This window comes from Corvus cornix, chromosome 27, assembly GCF_000738735.6.
Source record: "Corvus cornix cornix isolate S_Up_H32 chromosome 27, ASM73873v5, whole genome shotgun sequence".
Taxonomy (NCBI): domain Eukaryota; kingdom Metazoa; phylum Chordata; class Aves; order Passeriformes; family Corvidae; genus Corvus; species Corvus cornix.
The window spans coordinates 4,041,027-4,058,421 of NC_046355.1; the positions used below are offsets into that span (position 1 = coordinate 4,041,027).

A 17,395-nucleotide genomic window follows, 5' to 3' on the forward strand; every position below is an offset into this window, starting at 1 on the left:
ACTTCTGTGCTTTACCAAGAATTGATTTTGAGGAAGTGCTGAGCAGAAACCATCTGGAAATCAGGCCCATCTGTTTGGGATCAGAGCTCAAAACCCCGGGTTTCTTCAGCCTGGGTTATGGGGAGTGAAAATACAGATGGTGAAAAATACTGTGTTGAAATACTAATGGTCTCTCCATTGTATTATAGAAAGCCACAACTATGGGAGTATTTGGGAAACACAAACAAATTCAAATTAGAAAAAAGACAAAGCTTTATAACTGTGAGAGTGTCTGATCCCTGGAAGAGCTACCAAGGGAATTGATTTAGTTCCTTATCAAGAGAAATGAAGGACTTCGTTCAGAGTCAGTGCAGCTGGTTTTTTTCATAGCTTCGGGATTGTTCAGAGGAGCTGTATTAGACAGGAGGTGATGTCCAGCACGGGGGGCTGGGGTCAGTAATCTCCTGTCTGCACCACTGGATCCTAAATATGGGATCTGCTGGCAGCTTTAGGCTCTCCTGTAAAGCAGCTTGTACAGGTCACCTCGAAAAGGGAGCCTGGATCTGCTCCAGGTTGCCCTGAGCCTCAGCAGGTATTTAACTACCCTGTGACAAAAACCAGATTCCTGACAATTCCTGGATGTCTCTTCTGCCCCATTCCAGGCCCAGGAGGTGGGGATGAAAGCCTTTGACTTGGCCAAGCAGCTGCCCCAGCAAGACTCTCTAGAAACCATTGGTCACCTGCTGGAGTTGATTAATGCCCAGTTTTCCCACACCACATAAAAACTGGCTCTGCCAGACCCAGGTGTTTGGCCAGGTTCTCTCTTACCCGGTTACCTGAACACCACGAGTGTCACAAGCCCTTGGTCCTTCCTGCTGCTGCCTCTTTCCAGCTGCATCCCTGGCTGTCCCAAACTGTTTGGAAAATAAACATTTTGGTCTGAGTTACTCTTCATGTGCTGCTCCACCTCTGTAACCTCTCAGGGAGTAACAGCACCAGGATGAGAAACAAAAGCACCATGAACACACTGAATTAATAATTTATTGGCCAGGTTGGGAATAAGCAAACAGCCTCTCACAGTGTCATGGTGGTTGTCCAGGAGCCAAGATGAGCTCAGGTGTGTTTCTTACTGGTTTCCTGGCTTTGCTTGCCAGTTTGGTGAGGGAGATCCCATGGAGGGATAGGAGAGGAACACAGGGAAGGGCTGGGGTGGTAGACACCTGCTCCCAGGGACCTGGTTGGCCTTGACAAGGCACTGCAGCTCCCTGCAGAGCCCCTCCATCTCCAAACCAATTTCCAGAGAATCCCAGGCTGGTTTGGGATGGGAGGGACCTTAAAGCTCATCCCGCTTCACCCTCTGCCATGGGCAGGGACACCTTCCACTAGGGCAGGTGCTCAGAATTTTCTCTTTCTGCAGAGCTTCTCATAGCTCTGGGCACTGAGAGACTCCTTTGTTCCACTTCCATGGGTAGAAGTTCCACAGGAAGTATTTCCATCCAGGAGGGACCATGGGAGGCATGAGGGACTGTAAGCAGTGTTGAGGGAAAGAGTGAAAAGGCTGCAACTGGGCATTCTAACCTAAAGGAGATGTAGTTTCCTTCTGGCAGAGAGCTGACATCCCCTTGGATCTGCCACCAGCCTCTGGTGCTGGTGCCACCCCAAGGCCCATTCCCAGCTGGCTCCTGCCCCAGGGAGCAGCGAGACCCCTCAGGACAGAGGTGACCCTGCTGGGGAGGGACAAGGACACCAGAGCAGGGCCAGCCACCAGAAGGCTCCAGAGGCCATGGGGAGTATGGGAAGCACGGTGCAGCCACCGGAGCTCCTGATCCCTCACAGCTGGGAAAGGGGAGAAGGGAATCTTGGCCTGTGCCAGGCTGAGCCCTGAGCTGCGATTAAGGCTCATTTACTTCAGGAGGATTTATGAGAGTATTTAATTGCCTCGCCAAGTTGGGCTGGAATCAAGTGTGCTTTGTAAATGCTTCGTCAAGCTGGGGCCTGAGCAATTAGCAGGGATTGCTGCTGCTGGAAAAGCGCAAGTTCAGCCACGTTCCATTCCAGGGGGTGGGATAAGGCTGCTCGGGGTGCACGGCACAGGCCTGGGGAAGGGCTAGGAGACCTCCCAACACTCCTGTGGGAGATGCTGGTGGCTTCTCCACCTCATCAGGTGTGGAATAACCACCTCCATGGGGTGGGGGATATTGGAAGGGGCTGGAATGGTCATCTCCATGGAGTGGGAGTGCTGGAAGGGGCTGGAATGACCACCTCTGTGGGGCGGGGGATGTTGGGGGTGCCCCAGGGCACAGGGATTTGGGTCACCAGGGATTTGGAGCTTGGTCATGGCTGTAATCCTTCCAGTGCTCCCAGGCTGAGCCTGTGGGACCATGTGGCTGCTCTGGATGTTCAACAAAACAAACCCAGCCTGGAAATGAAGGTTGTGCAGGGCTGAGCATCTCCTGGAGCCAGGAATGAAACAGCAGAGTGAGGAAAGGAGCTCTGGGCACAGAACATTCTGGGGAGCTGTAAAAGACACTGCAACAGCCATGCCCAGTGTGCACCCTGCAGGGCAAAGAGCTGCTTCAATAAATAGAAAAAAGCCTGAAGTGACCAAGATCAGCATTTCTTTGCCCGAAAGTGTTTGGGCTTGCAGTTCTTGGCACCTTCGCAGCTGAAGGTGAAAAAAACCAAATCCACAGAGCAGCAGCAACCTCCTCCCTCCCTGCCCTTGCTCAGGTGCTCGTGGCATGACTAAAGCTCTGTCCCAGGCCAGGGGAGCAGGTTTGGGATCCACAGGGCAGGACAGCTCCAGCCAGGGCACCCCCGTGATCCCAGCCCAGGCTGCTCCAGGCAATTAAAATCAGGTTGTACACCCAGAGCAGGTATTTTGCAACCAGGTGAGTCGTTCCCGTGGTGGAAAAAGCTTTGCAGGGACACGCACTCCCAGAACCCCCCCCACCCCTGGCAGGGCAGGGAAAGTCTGGCTCCAAGAAATAAAGGCACAGGACACCGGGGCTGGGTGGCTGCTCACATTCTCCTTTATTGTTCACACCACACACCTTCCCCTTAGCACTTGACTGCAGGGATTTGCTTAAAAAAAACCACACACACCCCCACAGCTTGGCGCAGCTGTGCCACAACCAGCTGAGCACGGGCATTTTTGAAGAGATTTATTTTACTCCCCCCACCCCCAACCTTTATTTTTCTTTCACGTGTGGTCAAGTGTCATCACTTCCAAACCAGACAAATAAGTTAAAAAAAAGATACTATTAAAAAAAAAAAAAAAACAAAAACAAACAAACAACAACAACAAAAAAAACCCACCCAACACAAACAAAAAAAAAAACAACCCTCCCTGTGGCTTTGGGAATGTGCCAGGAGCTCCCACACCAGCTGCACTCAGGGAAATGCTTTTTTTTTTTTGTGTGTGTGTGTTTTCAGTTTTGTTTGAAAAGGACAGTATTTCTCATGTGTATTTTTTTTCTTTAATATACTACAGCCTGAAATTCAGTGCAATAGATACAACTACAGTGCAGAACTATACAAAAGTCATCCTAACCATGTACAAGCTTTTTTTTCTTAGTTGCTATAGAAACCATAACCTTTTTCTGTACCTTTTGTATACATTATACAGTGTGAATATACTCCAAGAATATTTACAGTACTTGGCTTGTCAAATCAGAAATGCTATAACTTAAATGTCTACTATTAACAACCATTGAACAAAAATATATATAATATAAATATCTTCCAGTCTATACACAGAGCAGGAAACGGCTGTATCCATGCAGTGCTGGATTTTGGTGACTCCCAGGATGGGGGTGGTGATGGAGGGGGATGTTGTCATGTGCGGCTGCCGCTGGCGCTTCACTGTCGGGCAAATATTGCCGAGATTAATCCCAAAATTCAACAAGAACACATCCCCCTCCCATTTTCCCCTCCCAGCTGGAATTCAGGCGAAAGGAGAGGAGCCTGCGGCAAGGGATTGACCTTTCCAACCGATCCATCCGGACGGCTCCGTCCTCCACGCTGCCCCGGGCGGGAGGTCCCCGTCCACAAACCCACTGCGGGGCTTGAAATCAAGGAGACTTTAAAAAAATGACTCATTTTCTTGGTAGTTTTTTTTTAAAAAAATATTAGATTTAGTCAATTTATGTGATTTTTTTCCTCTATGATTAGAATGTTAAAAAATAAGTTTCCAGCTTTTAAAAAACTTCCTCTATGTGATTTTCTGTTAAATAACTATTGCATCGTTAATAAAAAACAGGGAATTGCCCTCCTGCTGGTGGAGGCTGCATGGCTGGGTTTATAAAACACCTATTGGCTTTGAAATCTTGGACGCAAAACCAGCTAAAAAATAAAATAAAAATCATTTCTAGCAGAAAAAAAAATTATAATAAAATAGGTCAGTCTGTCCCCAATAAACCACTGGGGGAGGCTGGAGAAGGGGCATCGGAGCCGGACCCCCCCCACTCCCTCCTGCCTGGGGTCTGTACAAAGTGTTTTAAAAAGTCCCCCCAGATTCGGGGGGCGGTGGTGCCGGGGGTCCCGGTTACACCTGCGAGTCAGCGCCCAGGCTGTGGAACTCGTCCGGGGTCTTGTCGCTCTGGCCAGCCCCACCCTGCCGGAAGCCCGAGGCAATCTCGTCGAAGGTCCGGCCTTTGGTCTCCGGCACCTTGAAGTAGGTGAAGATGAAGAAGAGCACGAGCAGCACCGTGAAGATGATGAAGACGTAGGAGCCGCAGAGTTGCTGGGATTGAAGGGAAAGGGGGACGTGAGTGCATGGATGGAGGTCACAGAATCATGGAGTTGTTGAGGCTGGAAAAGCCTTCCAAGATCAAGTCCAACCACCAACCCAGCACTGCCAGATCCACCCCTAACCCATGTCCCCAAATGCCACATCCACATGTTTTTGAGCACTTCCAGGGATTGTGACTCCACCACCTCCCTGACCACCCTTTTCATGAAGAAATTTTCTCAATATCCAATCTAAACCTCCCCTGGCACAGCTTGGGGACCTTTCCTCTCCTCCTGTCCCTTGTTTCCTGGGAGCAGAGCCTGACTCCTGCCAGGTGCCCCCTCCTGTCAGGGAGTTGTGGAGAACCAGAAGGTCCCCCTTGAGCCTCCTTTTCTCCAGGTGGAGCCCCACCAGTTCCCTCAGCTGCTCCTGGTGCTCCAGCCCCTTCCCCAGCCCTGTTCCCCTCTCTGGACTCAGAGCGATGGGCCATGGCTGAAGGATCAGCTGGTACCACCCTGCCCACACCTGCCATGGCCATCCAAGACCCAGGTCCTCCTTTCAAGGAACATCTCAAGTTTCATAAGGAACACTGAGTCCAGTTCCAGCTCAAGTCCTCCTTCCCAAGGGACCTTAACCCAACCAAACCACCTCAGCCCAGGTTTTAGGACTCAAGGATGTGGCCCTGGAATTCAACACTGGGATCCAGCAGCAGGATTTGGCACCAAGATCTGACACCAGGACACCACACCAAAATCTGGCAACGTGATCCAGCACCAGGAACCAGCAACCAGACCCGGGATTTGGATTTGGCAGCAGGGTCCAGCAATGGGATCCTGCACTGAAGTCTGGCATGGGGATCCAGCTGGACACTCTTTCCGTCCCTGATCCAGAACTGGGATCTGGATCCACCCTGAACCAACACAGCCTCAAAGGGTGGAACTGAGACTCCCCTGGAGGATTCCTGGGATCCCCTGGGACTCCCAGATTCCTGTATCCCCAGTCACACCCCCCCCTCCCCCAGTATTCCAGCCGTGATTACCTCAATGTACTGGAAGCCCATTCCCACAATGAAGTTGGAGGTCCAGTTGGAGAGCCCAGCCACGGCGAAAGCAGCGGGACGGGGGCCTTGGCTGAACAGCTCTGCTACAATGAACCATGGGATGGGGCCTGGGCCGATCTCAAAGAAGGCCACAAACCCAAAGATGGCCACAATGCTGAGGTAGGACATCCAGGGCATTTGGTCCTAGGCCAAGGGAAAGGGAGAAGGTCAGTGCCATGAAGGGAACACGTCACCTGGACACCTCAGCTGGTGCTGGCAGAGGAGCCATGAGCTGGAAACTGGAATTCTGGGAGCTCAGGAGAGATGTGACAATGGGAACTGAGTGCTCAGCCATCACCTCAAGGAGGAATAAGTCATTCCTCCACTCCAACCATCCCTCTTCAACCTCCTCCTCCCAGCCTCCCCAGCACTCACCAGCAGTGTGAGGGCGATGGTCATGAGAATGGCACATCCAGCCATCCCTGCCAGCCCGATGAGGTGCAGGGTCCTGCGCCCGGCTCGCTCCACCACGAACAGCTGTGGGATGGACATGGCCCATCAGCACCTCTCCAGCTTGCAGGAAAGGCCCCTTTCTCCCACCTTCCCTGGAGAGACCCTGGGAGGCCCCAAAACTCACTGAGACCACGGTGAAGGCTGTGTTCACCACACCAGAGCCAATGGTGGCGTAGACAGGCTGCTCCACCCCCGACTTCTCAAAGATGCTGGTGGAGTAGTAGAAGACCTACAAAGGGCATGGAGGTGCCACAAGTCAGGTCCTGGAGCTCTGGGTGAACCAAGCCGACCCCTGGCATTCAGATCCCACCCAGACTCACCGCATTGATCCCTGAAAGCTGCTGGGAGAGCTGCAGGACAATGGCGATGAGGATGGGCTGGCGGTACATGGGTGAGCGGAACAGCTCCATGATGGTGACCTTCTTCTCCCTCATCATCTGCCGGCTCTCCTCCTTCATCTCCTGCAGGTCGCTGCTCACGTCCGTTGTGCCCCGCAACTTCTTGAGGACTGAGAAGGAGAGGTGGGGTCAGGAGATGCCGAGGACCCTCCGGAGTGCCAGGATGGGCCCTGTGGAGGAGTCACTCACCACTCTTAGCTTTGTTCTCCTCGTTGCGGTTGATTAGCAGGAACCGGGGGCTCTCGGGGGCAAAGGGCAGGATGATGCACTGTAGCAGGGCAGGAACGAAGATGAAGCCCAGCAGCAGTGGCCAGAGAGAGTCGTTTCCCATGATCAAGTCCAAACCAAACACCTGAGGAGGAGAAGAGGGATTGAGCCACCCAACCCAGCTGGAAGAGTCCTGGTTGGACACAACTCTGCAATTCATGGTGCACTCCAAGCTGGGACATCCATTGGAGGGACTCCTCTGCTGCTTCCAGGTGGCCAACAGATGTCAACATCCTGATGCTGCCCATCCCAAACCTTCAGATCCCACAGCAACCCTGCTCCTGCTGAGCTCCAGTTCCACCCCTCCCATCCCAGCTCCACCTGAAAGGCTGTGCAGATCCACAGCACCTCATCCCTGCAGGCCCTGATGAGTGTCAGGATCAAAAAAAAGGGGGAACACCCCCCCCCCCCCCCAAAACATTCTCCAGTGCTCACCTGTGCAATGAGGATGCCCAGGACAATGCCAAGCTGGTGGAAGGTCCCCAAGGCCCCCCGCAGGGCAGTGGGGGACACCTCACCCACGTACATGGGCACGAAACCCGTGGTGAGGCCAGAGTAGAGGCCGATGATGAAGCGGCCAAGGATGAGCATCTCAAAGGAAAAAGCCATCTTGGAGAAGCCCATGAGGACAGCTGACACAAAGGCTAGAATGTTGGACATCAGCATGGAATTGCGTCTGGAGAGGGATGGAGGAGAGAGATGAGGAACACCAGGAGAACCCAAACATCAGCCCTTGGCAGTCCTGGAATGCCAGGGTGGGGTGAGGCAGCACAACCTCCCCACTGAGTGATCCACCAGGGATCCAGCAGGCTCAGAGCTCACCTTCCAAAGCGATTGACAAAGAGACCCACAGAGAAGGAGCCAATCATGCCCCCGACAGAGAAGATGGCAACAGAGAGGGACCAGAGCGTGGTAAGGGTGGCAGGGCTGATGGGCTCCTGGTATCGGTACAGCCACGTGCGGTTGTAGAAATCCTCAATCACCTGGAAAACAAGGAGAGAAACCAAACCACGCATCAAACCCGCCCCCGCTTCAGCCGTGCCACCAGAGGGACGAGTCCCCACGGCCACCGCGGCTCACAAGACAATGCGTCACCATCACCAGAGCCGCCGGTCGAGGCTCGACTCCAGCCCAAGGGAGGGAACCTGCTGGGATACGTGGGGGAAATGCAGCCGGACGGGTTCTGGACTCACCCTGCCCAGAGAGGGAGAGACTGCGCTGCCAAAACTCGCCGGGCGGGCACAGGGAGGTCACGCTGCTCCCCAGGGCAGGGCAGGAGGCAGAGATGTGCCAGCCCCGCAGAGGAAGGGAAGGAACACAGGGCAGTTCCCATCCCCTTGGATACTCCCGGAGCTGGATTTCCAGGTTTTTTCCCCCAAGAATTCCATAACACACAATCTCTGCCATGGTTCTGCAGGACTGTGATGCCAACACCCAACACAGGCCTTGGTTTTAAACACTAAGAACAGCCTGGTTTGTGAATTTTAGGGGGTTTTATATAAATTTTTGATGATTTTATATAAGTTTGGTATATTTTTATACACAAAAAGTATACACTTATATACAAAATATATACATTTATATGCATTTTGTACACTTTTAATGTATTTTTAAAGCCAGCCCATCACTGGTAGCTTCACCAACTTCCCGTCCCTGCCCATGGCTGGGAAATGGCCTAAATGACCCTTTAAAGGTCCCTTCCAACCCGAATCCTTCATAATACCATGATTTAAGGGTCAGTCATCCCCAAACCACCAAAGCAAAGGGTTCCATAACACCCCACCAACCCAAGTTGGAAGGAGCAGAAATTGCAGAGATTCCCTGCTCTGCTGGGCCTCAGGTGGCTCCAAGATTCTGCTGTTCTGAAAGGTTCAACTCCCAATTCACTGTTTACACCATCGTGCTTCACTTTCCACTTTTCCCATCCATCCAAGCCCAAACAGGAGCCCTGGCAGAGACAGCACAAGAAATTCACACTGCACCGGATACAAGTCCCAGTAGTATTATTTTTCTGAGTTGTTCCTTTTCCAAAGGAAAAAGAAAACCATTAGAGTTGCCATATTTAAGTGATTTTGTTCCCTTCTGTTTCACCTGGAGGTTTGGATGCTTTTCCCCCCTTTTCCCAACATCCCCAAAATAAATAATTGATTGGATTATTGGAGAAGTTTGGGCTGGCTCAGGCTCTCAGTAGAGCCAGGGGATCTCTGAAAATAACACCCCCTCCTGCCCCCTTCCTCCTGAAAAAAGGGATGCTTTGAAGAGTCCAGTATTTTTTGGGGCAGAGAAAGGGATGAAAAATGGGTTTAAAGGGAGATGGGTGGAAAAAAAAAATTGTTGTCCCTAAAACTGGGGCTTTTCCCCCCCTTTTCAGCTGAGCATTGTGATGCATCCCCATCCTGCAGTTCCATGAATCCCAATACCAGTGCAATCCTGTGCTTGGATGCATCTCAGTGCATCCCCATGCCAACTCTGCATCCCTGTGCATCCTCATCCCGACCTTTCACTCCAGTTTATCCCAGTGCATCCCCATCCTGTGCCCCAGTGCATCCTGAGGCATTCCTGTCCCAGTCCTGCACCTCCATGCATCCCCATCCTGCATCCCAATCCTGTGCCCCAGTTTATCCCAATGCACCCCCATCCCAATTCCAATGCATTCCAGTCCTGCACAGTAACATGTCCCTATCCAAAACCCACACTTTATGTGTCCCCATTCTTAAAGCTGGGATGACCCCCTGTGTCCAGCACATCCTGCTGCCCAGGACGACCCTCATCCCATCTGCCTTCATGCTCCCACATGGAGAATCCCAAATCCTTCCACCCAACACAGGTGACTTGTCCTGCACCACGTGACTCCTCCTGGCCTGAGCCCCAGGGATTCATACCCAAAATCATGAGGAAAACTGTGGCAACACCCATCAGGAGAGTCTGGATTTGCTGGGGACTGCGGGCACAGGAGCTCAGTGCCATGGGAAGCTCACAGCTGATCCCTGCCCATGTCACCCAGAGCAGCCAGCTGTGAGAGGATGAAGAAAAATCCTTCAGTCCAGGGAAACTCCTGGGATGGGCTCTGACCAGGGTGGTGATCACAGCATTCCTGCTTCCCACAGTGCCAGAGCTTGGGAAAATGAGGGCAGATGCCAGGGAGCAGCTCCTCAGTGCAATCCCAGGGATTTCCCAGCTCCAACGGTTCAAACACTGCTCCATTGCCTGTCTCCCAGGCACGGTGCTTAGGGCCACCCAAGAATGAACATGCCCAACATCAGACCAGTCCACGTGAAAGCAAGGAGGCATCAGGATATTTTAGGAGGTTGATGCCTTCAGCAGCGCCCTGCAGGTTCTGGGTGGGAGCTGCAGCCTCCAGCCACAGAAACTGAATTGCGGGATTCAATAACAGATAATGCAACACCTCGAACAAATTCCTGTTTTTTTTCCTCTTGCCACACTGATGGGGCCTGGGGAATTTTTCCAAGGGGTCTTCTCTCCCATGAGGAGTTTTCCCAGTGTTTGAGGCAACATTCCAGAGCCATCCACTGGGATGGGATTAAACTCTGGCTGCTGGATTCTGCCCTGGTGGGTTGAATTCTTTGGGGTGGTGACACTTGGGGCTCCCGCCAGAGCCCAGGCTGTCCCTCCACACCTTATCCCAGCACAAGAGCTGTGCCCAGGGAACACCTGGGCACGTACCACATGGGAAGTCTGAGGTAATTTTCCAAGTCTTTAACACCTCAAACGGACACCAAATTTGGGAAAAGTCATGTGGCCATTTTCCATGGCCCACGGGTATCTACCAGCAGCTGGAGGGTCCTGGCATTACATTAGGGGAGGAGCCAACACCTCCTTCGCTCCATTCCCCTTACAGCACTTCCCAGCCAACCCCCTCTCCTCCCGGGATGTTGTGCCGGGATGCAAAACTCGGAGGTAGGGGCTCTCTGTCCGGAGCAGCCACTTGGGATGACTCAAACCTTAATTAACTACCAAACCTTCACTAAGAGCCGAGGTTAAAAGTTCCACAGGCCACACCCAGAGAGCATCCTGCAGGCACTGCTGGGATTTTTCCCAACAAAAATGCCAAGCAAGGAGGAAACAAATTCTCCCGGGAAGGCTGGAGCTAAATAACTCCCTCTCAAATCCCATTACAGCCCTAAGCTGCCTAGCGGGATGTACTATTTTAGCCAGGCTGGCAGCGGAGGCTGGTTTGTTTTCGGACACGGGGCAGGGGGAGGTGTGGAATTTTGCGACAGAGGGGCTGAAATTTCCCTCCGGAGGGCTCTGGGAGCACTCACCTTCTGCGGGGCGTTGATGACGCCGGTGTTGTATCCAAACTGGAGGGAGCCCAGCACCGCTCCTCCCACAGCCAGCATCAGGCGAGCCGTCATCTGCCAGAAAACACGGAAAAGGGGTTAAATCTGGGATCCCCGCAGCCCTGTCTCCCCCACCAGAGCGATCCCAGGGTGCTGCACGGGATGCTGGGAAGGCGGCGAGTACGAATATTCAGGATAAAAGAGAAAACTCACTTTTTTTGGCGCTGAGGGGGAAAAATAATAATAAAAATGTCATTTTGGGAGTTAAAAAAACCCCATGGTTTGGGGGATTCCAGGAATTTCGGCCCTGGAGTGGGCCGGAGGTGTTATCTGGGCTCCAAGGGTCCCCTCGGAGGCTCCACATGAGCATTGGGCTCCGGGCCAGCGCCGGCCACTCCCGGGACACGGTGGAGCCTCCGTGCGCTCCCGGCCGAGGATGCTCCGGGAATCTGTCACTAACAAAGGTTTTCCATCACAGTCTAATTAAGAGTCGCTGAGCAAAATCCTGGTTAGTTGGCAAAGCCTTCCCAGGCCTCCTCTTCCTCCTGCCTGAGCTGGAGCAACAATCAGAGCCTTGTTCGGGAGCAGGGTCAGGGCAGGCCAGCGCTTGGGCCACCTTCGTTAGAGGCCCAATTATCCCAAGCAGGAGATTTTCCCAGCACTAGAACCAGGATCCGACATTCCCACTTAATCAGCTTTGGGATGAGCCACGTGAAATTTATAAACCCCTTAATTTGAGGGGGTGGGGGGGGGGGGGGGGTGAAAGGGGGTGGTCCTCCCTAAGTACCAACATGTCACCCCCAAGGATGCTTCCATGGGGTCTTGGATTAATATTCCCAAGGGATCGATGTCTCAGATCCCATCTAAATGAGGAGGGGTGACTCCAATTTCCCCACCAAAAGGATATTTTTTGTATTTAAGAACCGTTTTTCTCTTTTAATAATGGAATTAATGCTGCTCCCTGACCTTGCCACTCCGGCCACCACCTCCCTCCGCGTGAAAGTTCCCAGGGAAAAAGCAGAGGGAATGAAGCCAGGCCCCTTAATGAAGCTCATTAATTAGGCTTGGCCCCAAGACAACTAATCAGGGAGGTTCTGGCACTTGGATTTGGTCAGTGCTTCAGAATAAATCCACCCCAAGGAGAAAACGCCGCAGTTGGGAGGGCACAAACAGGCTGGGAAGTTGGTGGTATCCCAAAAAAACACAGAAAAAGCCCCAAAAACACCACAATTCTAACTGTGACCTTATCCATCCCCCAAAAACCTAGGATGGGAATGCTGAAAGCACCTGTTGCTTGGGGAAACCTTATTAAAAAATGAGGGATTTTGGAGATTTGAGTGGACTGGGGGGGAATTGGGAGGTTTTGGGGTGGGGTGATTTTCCTTTGCTTTTCGGGGATCACCCTGATTTGTTTGGGTCCTGATTTTGCCTTTTCCTGGCTAAAGGGCACCCCGGGAGCTGCCAGGCGCTCCCCTAGGTAGGGCGAGCACAGGTGAGTCATGGCTGCAAAGATGAGGATGCGGCAGCCGGATGAACTTTGCTCCAGGAAGGTGAGAGGTAACAACACCTTGATGCTCCCACACCAGCCACTACCCAAAAAAAGAAAAAAAAATTACATTCATTTTTCCATTTTAACATTTAGAAAAAGAGAACTTTTCATGGCTACTAAAAAAGAAAATAAAGATTTTTGGATTAAATTCCAGAACAAAAACCTTGTATTTTGATTAAATTCCAGCAGTTTGAAGAGATGAAAGGGTAAAACTGGCAGGAAAATTGCTTTTTGGAGGCTATTCCCGAGTAGGGTCAGGGTGAGTCAGCTCCTGCCGCTCCCTTCCCTGTTCCAAACACGCTGCCCGGCTCCGATCCGGGAGCCTTTCGGCTTGAACGTCGCCATTAAAGGCAAGTTTGGGGGGAAAAAAATAATTAAATAAATGAAAAAGTAGATTCTGCTTTGCCCAGGCAGTTCCTGCCAAACCCCACGTGGGGCTGTGGGGAGATTTTTTAACTCCTTGCAGGAAAAACAGCTTTATCAGGAATTTTGGGACAAATTCCCTCTTATTTCCAAAAAATAAACTTACTTAAGCCCGACTAGACCCCAAACTCCAGGCTTTATCCCTAATAATTCCTCTATGTTATAGGAAAGCCAGAATTTTAATGAATTTAGAGTATTTGTTTTCTTCTTAGTTGCTTCCTGCTTCCTCCCCAGCTCCAACACGGAAGCCAGGACACTCCGAGGAAGATCGGGGTGGAGGGGTGACAGGGCCCCCCCAGACCTGCTGCCTTGGGCTTTACAACTCTATTTTTAACCCATTTTTTTTTTATCCTCCAGCCTGGAAAGACTTTGGGATACAGACCACCTCATGGATCAAGGGAATGAATAATCCCTTTAAAAGCAAAATAATAATAATACTGAAATATTAATACAAAGATATTAAAAGAGTGGCCCAGCAGGGAATTCCAACTTTTTTCACTCCAGCATGGAGGATTTTGGGATGCTGCTGCTTCATGGAAAAAGGGAATTCATAATTCCTTCAAAATAGTACTAAAAAAAAAAAAGTGTCCCAGAAGGGAATTTGAACTTTTTTTACTCCAGTACAGAAGGATTTGGGCAATTTTAGGATGCTGATTGTTTCACGGATCAAGTGAATTAATAATTTCTTTAAAAGCAAATTAGCAATAACATGAAAAAAAAAGGTCCCAGGAGGATATACCTTTTTTTTTTTACTCCACCATGGAGGGTTTGGGGATGCTGCTGCCTCATGAAACACAGAAATTACTTATTCCTTTAAAACAATATTTTTTTAAAAAGAGTCTTAGGAGGGAATTCAAATTTTTTTTTCACTCTGTCATGGAGGATTTTGGGATGCTATCTGTCCTATGGAGCAAGAAAAAATAGTAATTCCTTAAAAATCAAAAAAATAGTTAAAAAAGGGGGTCCCACAAGGGAATTTTGGGAAAATCCACATGACAAAGACACCATTAAAATGATCCATGAGGATTTAAGCAGCAGCCCAGAGGCTGCTCCCGAGTGCTCCCAACCAGGGGTGGAAGAGGGGATGTGGGGAGTGGGTGCAGCCCCTTGCACACTCATTTGCACATTCCTGGGAGCGAGGGCACATGGACAACACAGCTGCAGCTGCCTCCCAACATGGGAAGAACTCGCACCCCCACCGAAAACTGGAAAAAATCCACTCCAAACCCACAGGAGGGGACTTAAACCCAGAGAATTTGGGGGTCACACTGGCACTGTGGGGACGGGGTGGGATTTGGGTTGTGGGAGAGAACCGGGGGGATGGGAAGAAGCATCGGAGTGGCGGAATGTGATTTTTTTATTTATTTTTCTTCCCTACTTAAAGGTCATCCAGGGACGGCGACACAATCCCGGCGAGTTTTGCAACTGCGACAAGCATGGGAGACGTTTTTGCATGGAATGAGCTGGAAAATACACACGGAATGTGCAACAAAAAAAAACAAAAAAAACCATCCTGGGTTAATAATATTAATTATTAAATTTCAAGGGGATTGGGGGTGGGAGTTAGTCCCCCACCTCCCAGCCGCCAGCTGCTTCCATGAAAAATCCGGTTTTTTTCCATGCCAAACACACTCTGGATGGAAGTGTTGCCCATCAGCGCTCGGCAAATCAGCCCTGCGATTAATTACCTTTACAAAAATTAATCATTTCTAACCCAAATCCATCCAAGGCGGGGAGTTACAGAGCTGGAAAAGCAGCGGGAACGCGACTCCGACTCCATTCGGGAAGCCGGGAGTTAAAGTGCGTCGGATTTGGGTATGAGACCAAATTTGTGTTTAATTCCTGCCCCCATCACCGCGCTGCCGGCCGGCACGTTCCCGGCTCCCACCCCCAATCCCACCACTCATCCTGGAAAACAGGCCCTGCGGGCGAGCCGGCTCGGAACAAAATCATTTAAAATTAGGAGATACATATACAGAGATTGATATAGATCCATTAAATTTAAGAAAATTGTGTAGTTCATGTTTAATGGGGGGGGGGGGGGGGGGGGGGGGAAAGAGGGGGTGAAATACCAAGGGAGATCGTTCCCGTCACATCTTTAATTAGGATAAAATGACGATTTGGGGGGTTATTACACTTCGTGCCGCCACGCAGCCAATTTCTAAACACATCCCCCCGATCCCTCACCCCCAAAAAAACCACTTGGATTTATCCCAGCCGTTCCCAGATGGGAATGTTTGGGAGGACGGGAATGTTTTGGTGGTTGGGATGAAGCAAATGGGGGTTGATAACAGTGACCTGCTGGAATTAACCACCAGGATCGTTTTGGGCTTTAACCCCCCCCAATTAATTATAAATCAATTAATTTGGGATGGGGAGGGTGTTGGGGGATCCCGGCCGCTGCCGAGCGGCCGGGCGAGCTCAGAGCATTTAATAACTCACAGTTTGGGATAAATTAATAGGAATTGGGTCAGGAGCTCCAGGCGGGATGTGCCCAGCTGAGCCCCAACACTGCGTGGATCCGGAGGGTCCCGGCGGGGTCATCCCAACCTCGCACCCCCCAAAAGCCACCTCGGCCCTTGCCGGGCTCTGGGGCCACCTCCCCCGAAATAGGGTCAAAAGGGACAGTTTTGGGTCGCTCCCTCGCGGTTCCGCATTTCGGGGGGGAGCCCAAAAGTGGCTGCCGAGCGCGCTACGAGACGCTGAGCCGGCATCAGCCGCTCTTTCGGGAGCGGCTCCACTCAGGTTTAGGGTAAAAATAACGCAAAAAGGTGTTCGCGGCTGGCGGCGACAGCCGCGCGTGTGCGGGGGCGGCGGGGCCGCGCGCGGGGGCGGCCGGGGGGTTGTGTAACGCAGGGCGGGGGGGCGCGGACTCACCTTGCTGCCGGTGTCCATGGCGAGGCCGGGGCCGGCGCGGCGGGGCCGTGCGGGCGGGCGGGCGAGCAGCGGGGCCGGGGCGCTGCGCGGGGCGCGGGGCGCGGAGCAGAGCGGGGCGGAGGCGCGGCCGCCGCCCGGGCATTGGAGCCGCTTAAGAGCGCGGGCGGGGGCGGCGCGAGGCGGCGGCGCCCATTGGGCGGTGTTGGGGCGGGGGCGGGGCAGGCGCCGAGGGGCGGAGCGAAGGGGCCGCGAATGGGGGGCGTGGGAGGGGAGCGCGGGGGGCGGCGGCGCGTGCGGGGCTGCACGTGGGCGGTGGGGGAGGGGACGGGGACGGGAGCGGGAGCGAGGGGGATCGCGGGTGAGAGAGCGTGAGAGAATGTAAGTGTGTGTGTGTGTGTCTGTCTGTGTGCGTCTCTGGGTGTGTCTCTGGGTGTCTGAGTGTCTGTGTGTGTGTGTGTGTGTCTCTGGGTGTCTGTGTGTGTGTGTCTGTGTGTCTGTGTGTGCGTCTCTGGGTGTCTGTGTGTGCACGCATGTCACCGTGTGTCAGCGAGTCCACGTGTGTGTGTCTGTGTGTGTGTACGTGTGTGCGTGTGTGTGTCACTGTGTACAGATGTGTGCGTGTGTAAATACACACGCGGGAGCGTGCACATGTGGGGAGTGGTGGGGGGTGAGTGTCACTGTGTTTACATGCGTGTGAGTGTGTGTGTGTAGAGTGCACGTGTGTGTGTGAGAGAGAGAGAGTGTGCAGGTGTGTGTGCCACTGTGTGCATGTGTGTGTGTGAGTGTGTGTGTGTTAGTGTGGGGGAGGAGTGTGTGAGTGTGAGTTTGTGCGTGAGTGTGCAGCTGTGTGTGTCGCTGTACACGTGTGTGTGAGTGTGTGTGTGTAAACACGCGCCCATGGTTGCATGGGGCGGCACATGTGGCGGGTGTGGGCAGGTGAGTGTCACGGTGCGTGTGTGTGTGTGTAAGTGCACGTGTGAGTGCAGGGTGTGTCTGTGTGTGTGCTGCATGTGTGGGAGTGTGTGTGCACATATCTGTGTATGTGAACTGCATTTGTGTCAATGTTCATGTGTGTGACTGTGTGTGTGCACAAGTGTGAGCATGAGTGGCATGTGTGTCCACGTGCTTGTTTGTGCACATGTGAGTGTGCAAGGGCATGTGCACATGAATGTGCAAGGGTGTGCACCTGTACATGTGTGTGAGTGTTCAAGGGGCTGTGTGGCTCTCTATGTGTTGCAAGGGTTTGCACACCTGCACGTGTGTGAGTGTGCTGAGTGTGTCTGTGTGCACACGAGTGTGCAAGGGGTACATGGCTGT

General features: G+C 52.3%; 2 protein-coding genes across 3 annotated transcripts in view; one reads left to right on the forward strand and one right to left on the reverse strand.

Annotated features, from left to right (window-relative positions):
* ZMYND12 (zinc finger MYND-type containing 12) overlaps nt 1-3,260 on the forward strand; it is a 16,870-nt gene extending 13,610 nt beyond the window's left edge. Inside the window, exon 8 of the mRNA XM_010413960.3 lies at nt 642-3,260. Within this exon, the coding sequence (XP_010412262.1) occupies nt 642-761 (120 nt within the window). The 3' untranslated portion in view covers nt 762-3,260. The remainder of the gene's footprint in view (nt 1-641) is intronic.
* On the reverse strand, nt 2,990-16,153 carry SLC2A1 (solute carrier family 2 member 1). Of its 2 annotated transcripts, XM_039565742.1 has the most exons (11): nt 16,079-16,153; nt 11,212-11,304; nt 7,751-7,911; nt 7,364-7,604; nt 6,851-7,013; nt 6,584-6,771; nt 6,388-6,492; nt 6,186-6,287; nt 5,751-5,954; nt 4,532-4,723; nt 2,990-3,843 (listed from the first exon to the last, which is right to left on the reverse strand). In XM_039565742.1, exons 1-11 carry the CDS (start codon nt 16,094-16,096, stop codon nt 3,841-3,843), a joined length of 1,470 nt encoding a protein of 489 aa, XP_039421676.1. In that variant the 5' UTR covers nt 16,097-16,153; the 3' UTR covers nt 2,990-3,840. The 2 variants fall into 2 exon arrangements, with proteins under 2 accessions (XP_039421676.1, XP_039421675.1); XM_039565741.1 differs by having other exon boundaries at nt 2,990-4,723.
* Between the last annotated feature and the right edge of the window lie 1,242 nt (nt 16,154-17,395).

Excerpts from the sequence above, each read along its gene's own strand:
- SLC2A1 (XM_039565741.1), bottom strand. Across the intron at positions 6,772-6,850 it reads GGAGAACAAAGCTAAGAGTG|TCCTCAAGAAGTTGCGGGGC; the intron begins GTGAGTGACTCC and ends TCTCCTTCTCAG. Across the intron at positions 5,955-6,185 it reads CCATCGCCCTCACACTGCTG|GACCAAATGCCCTGGATGTC; the intron begins GTGAGTGCTGGG and ends CCCTTGGCCTAG.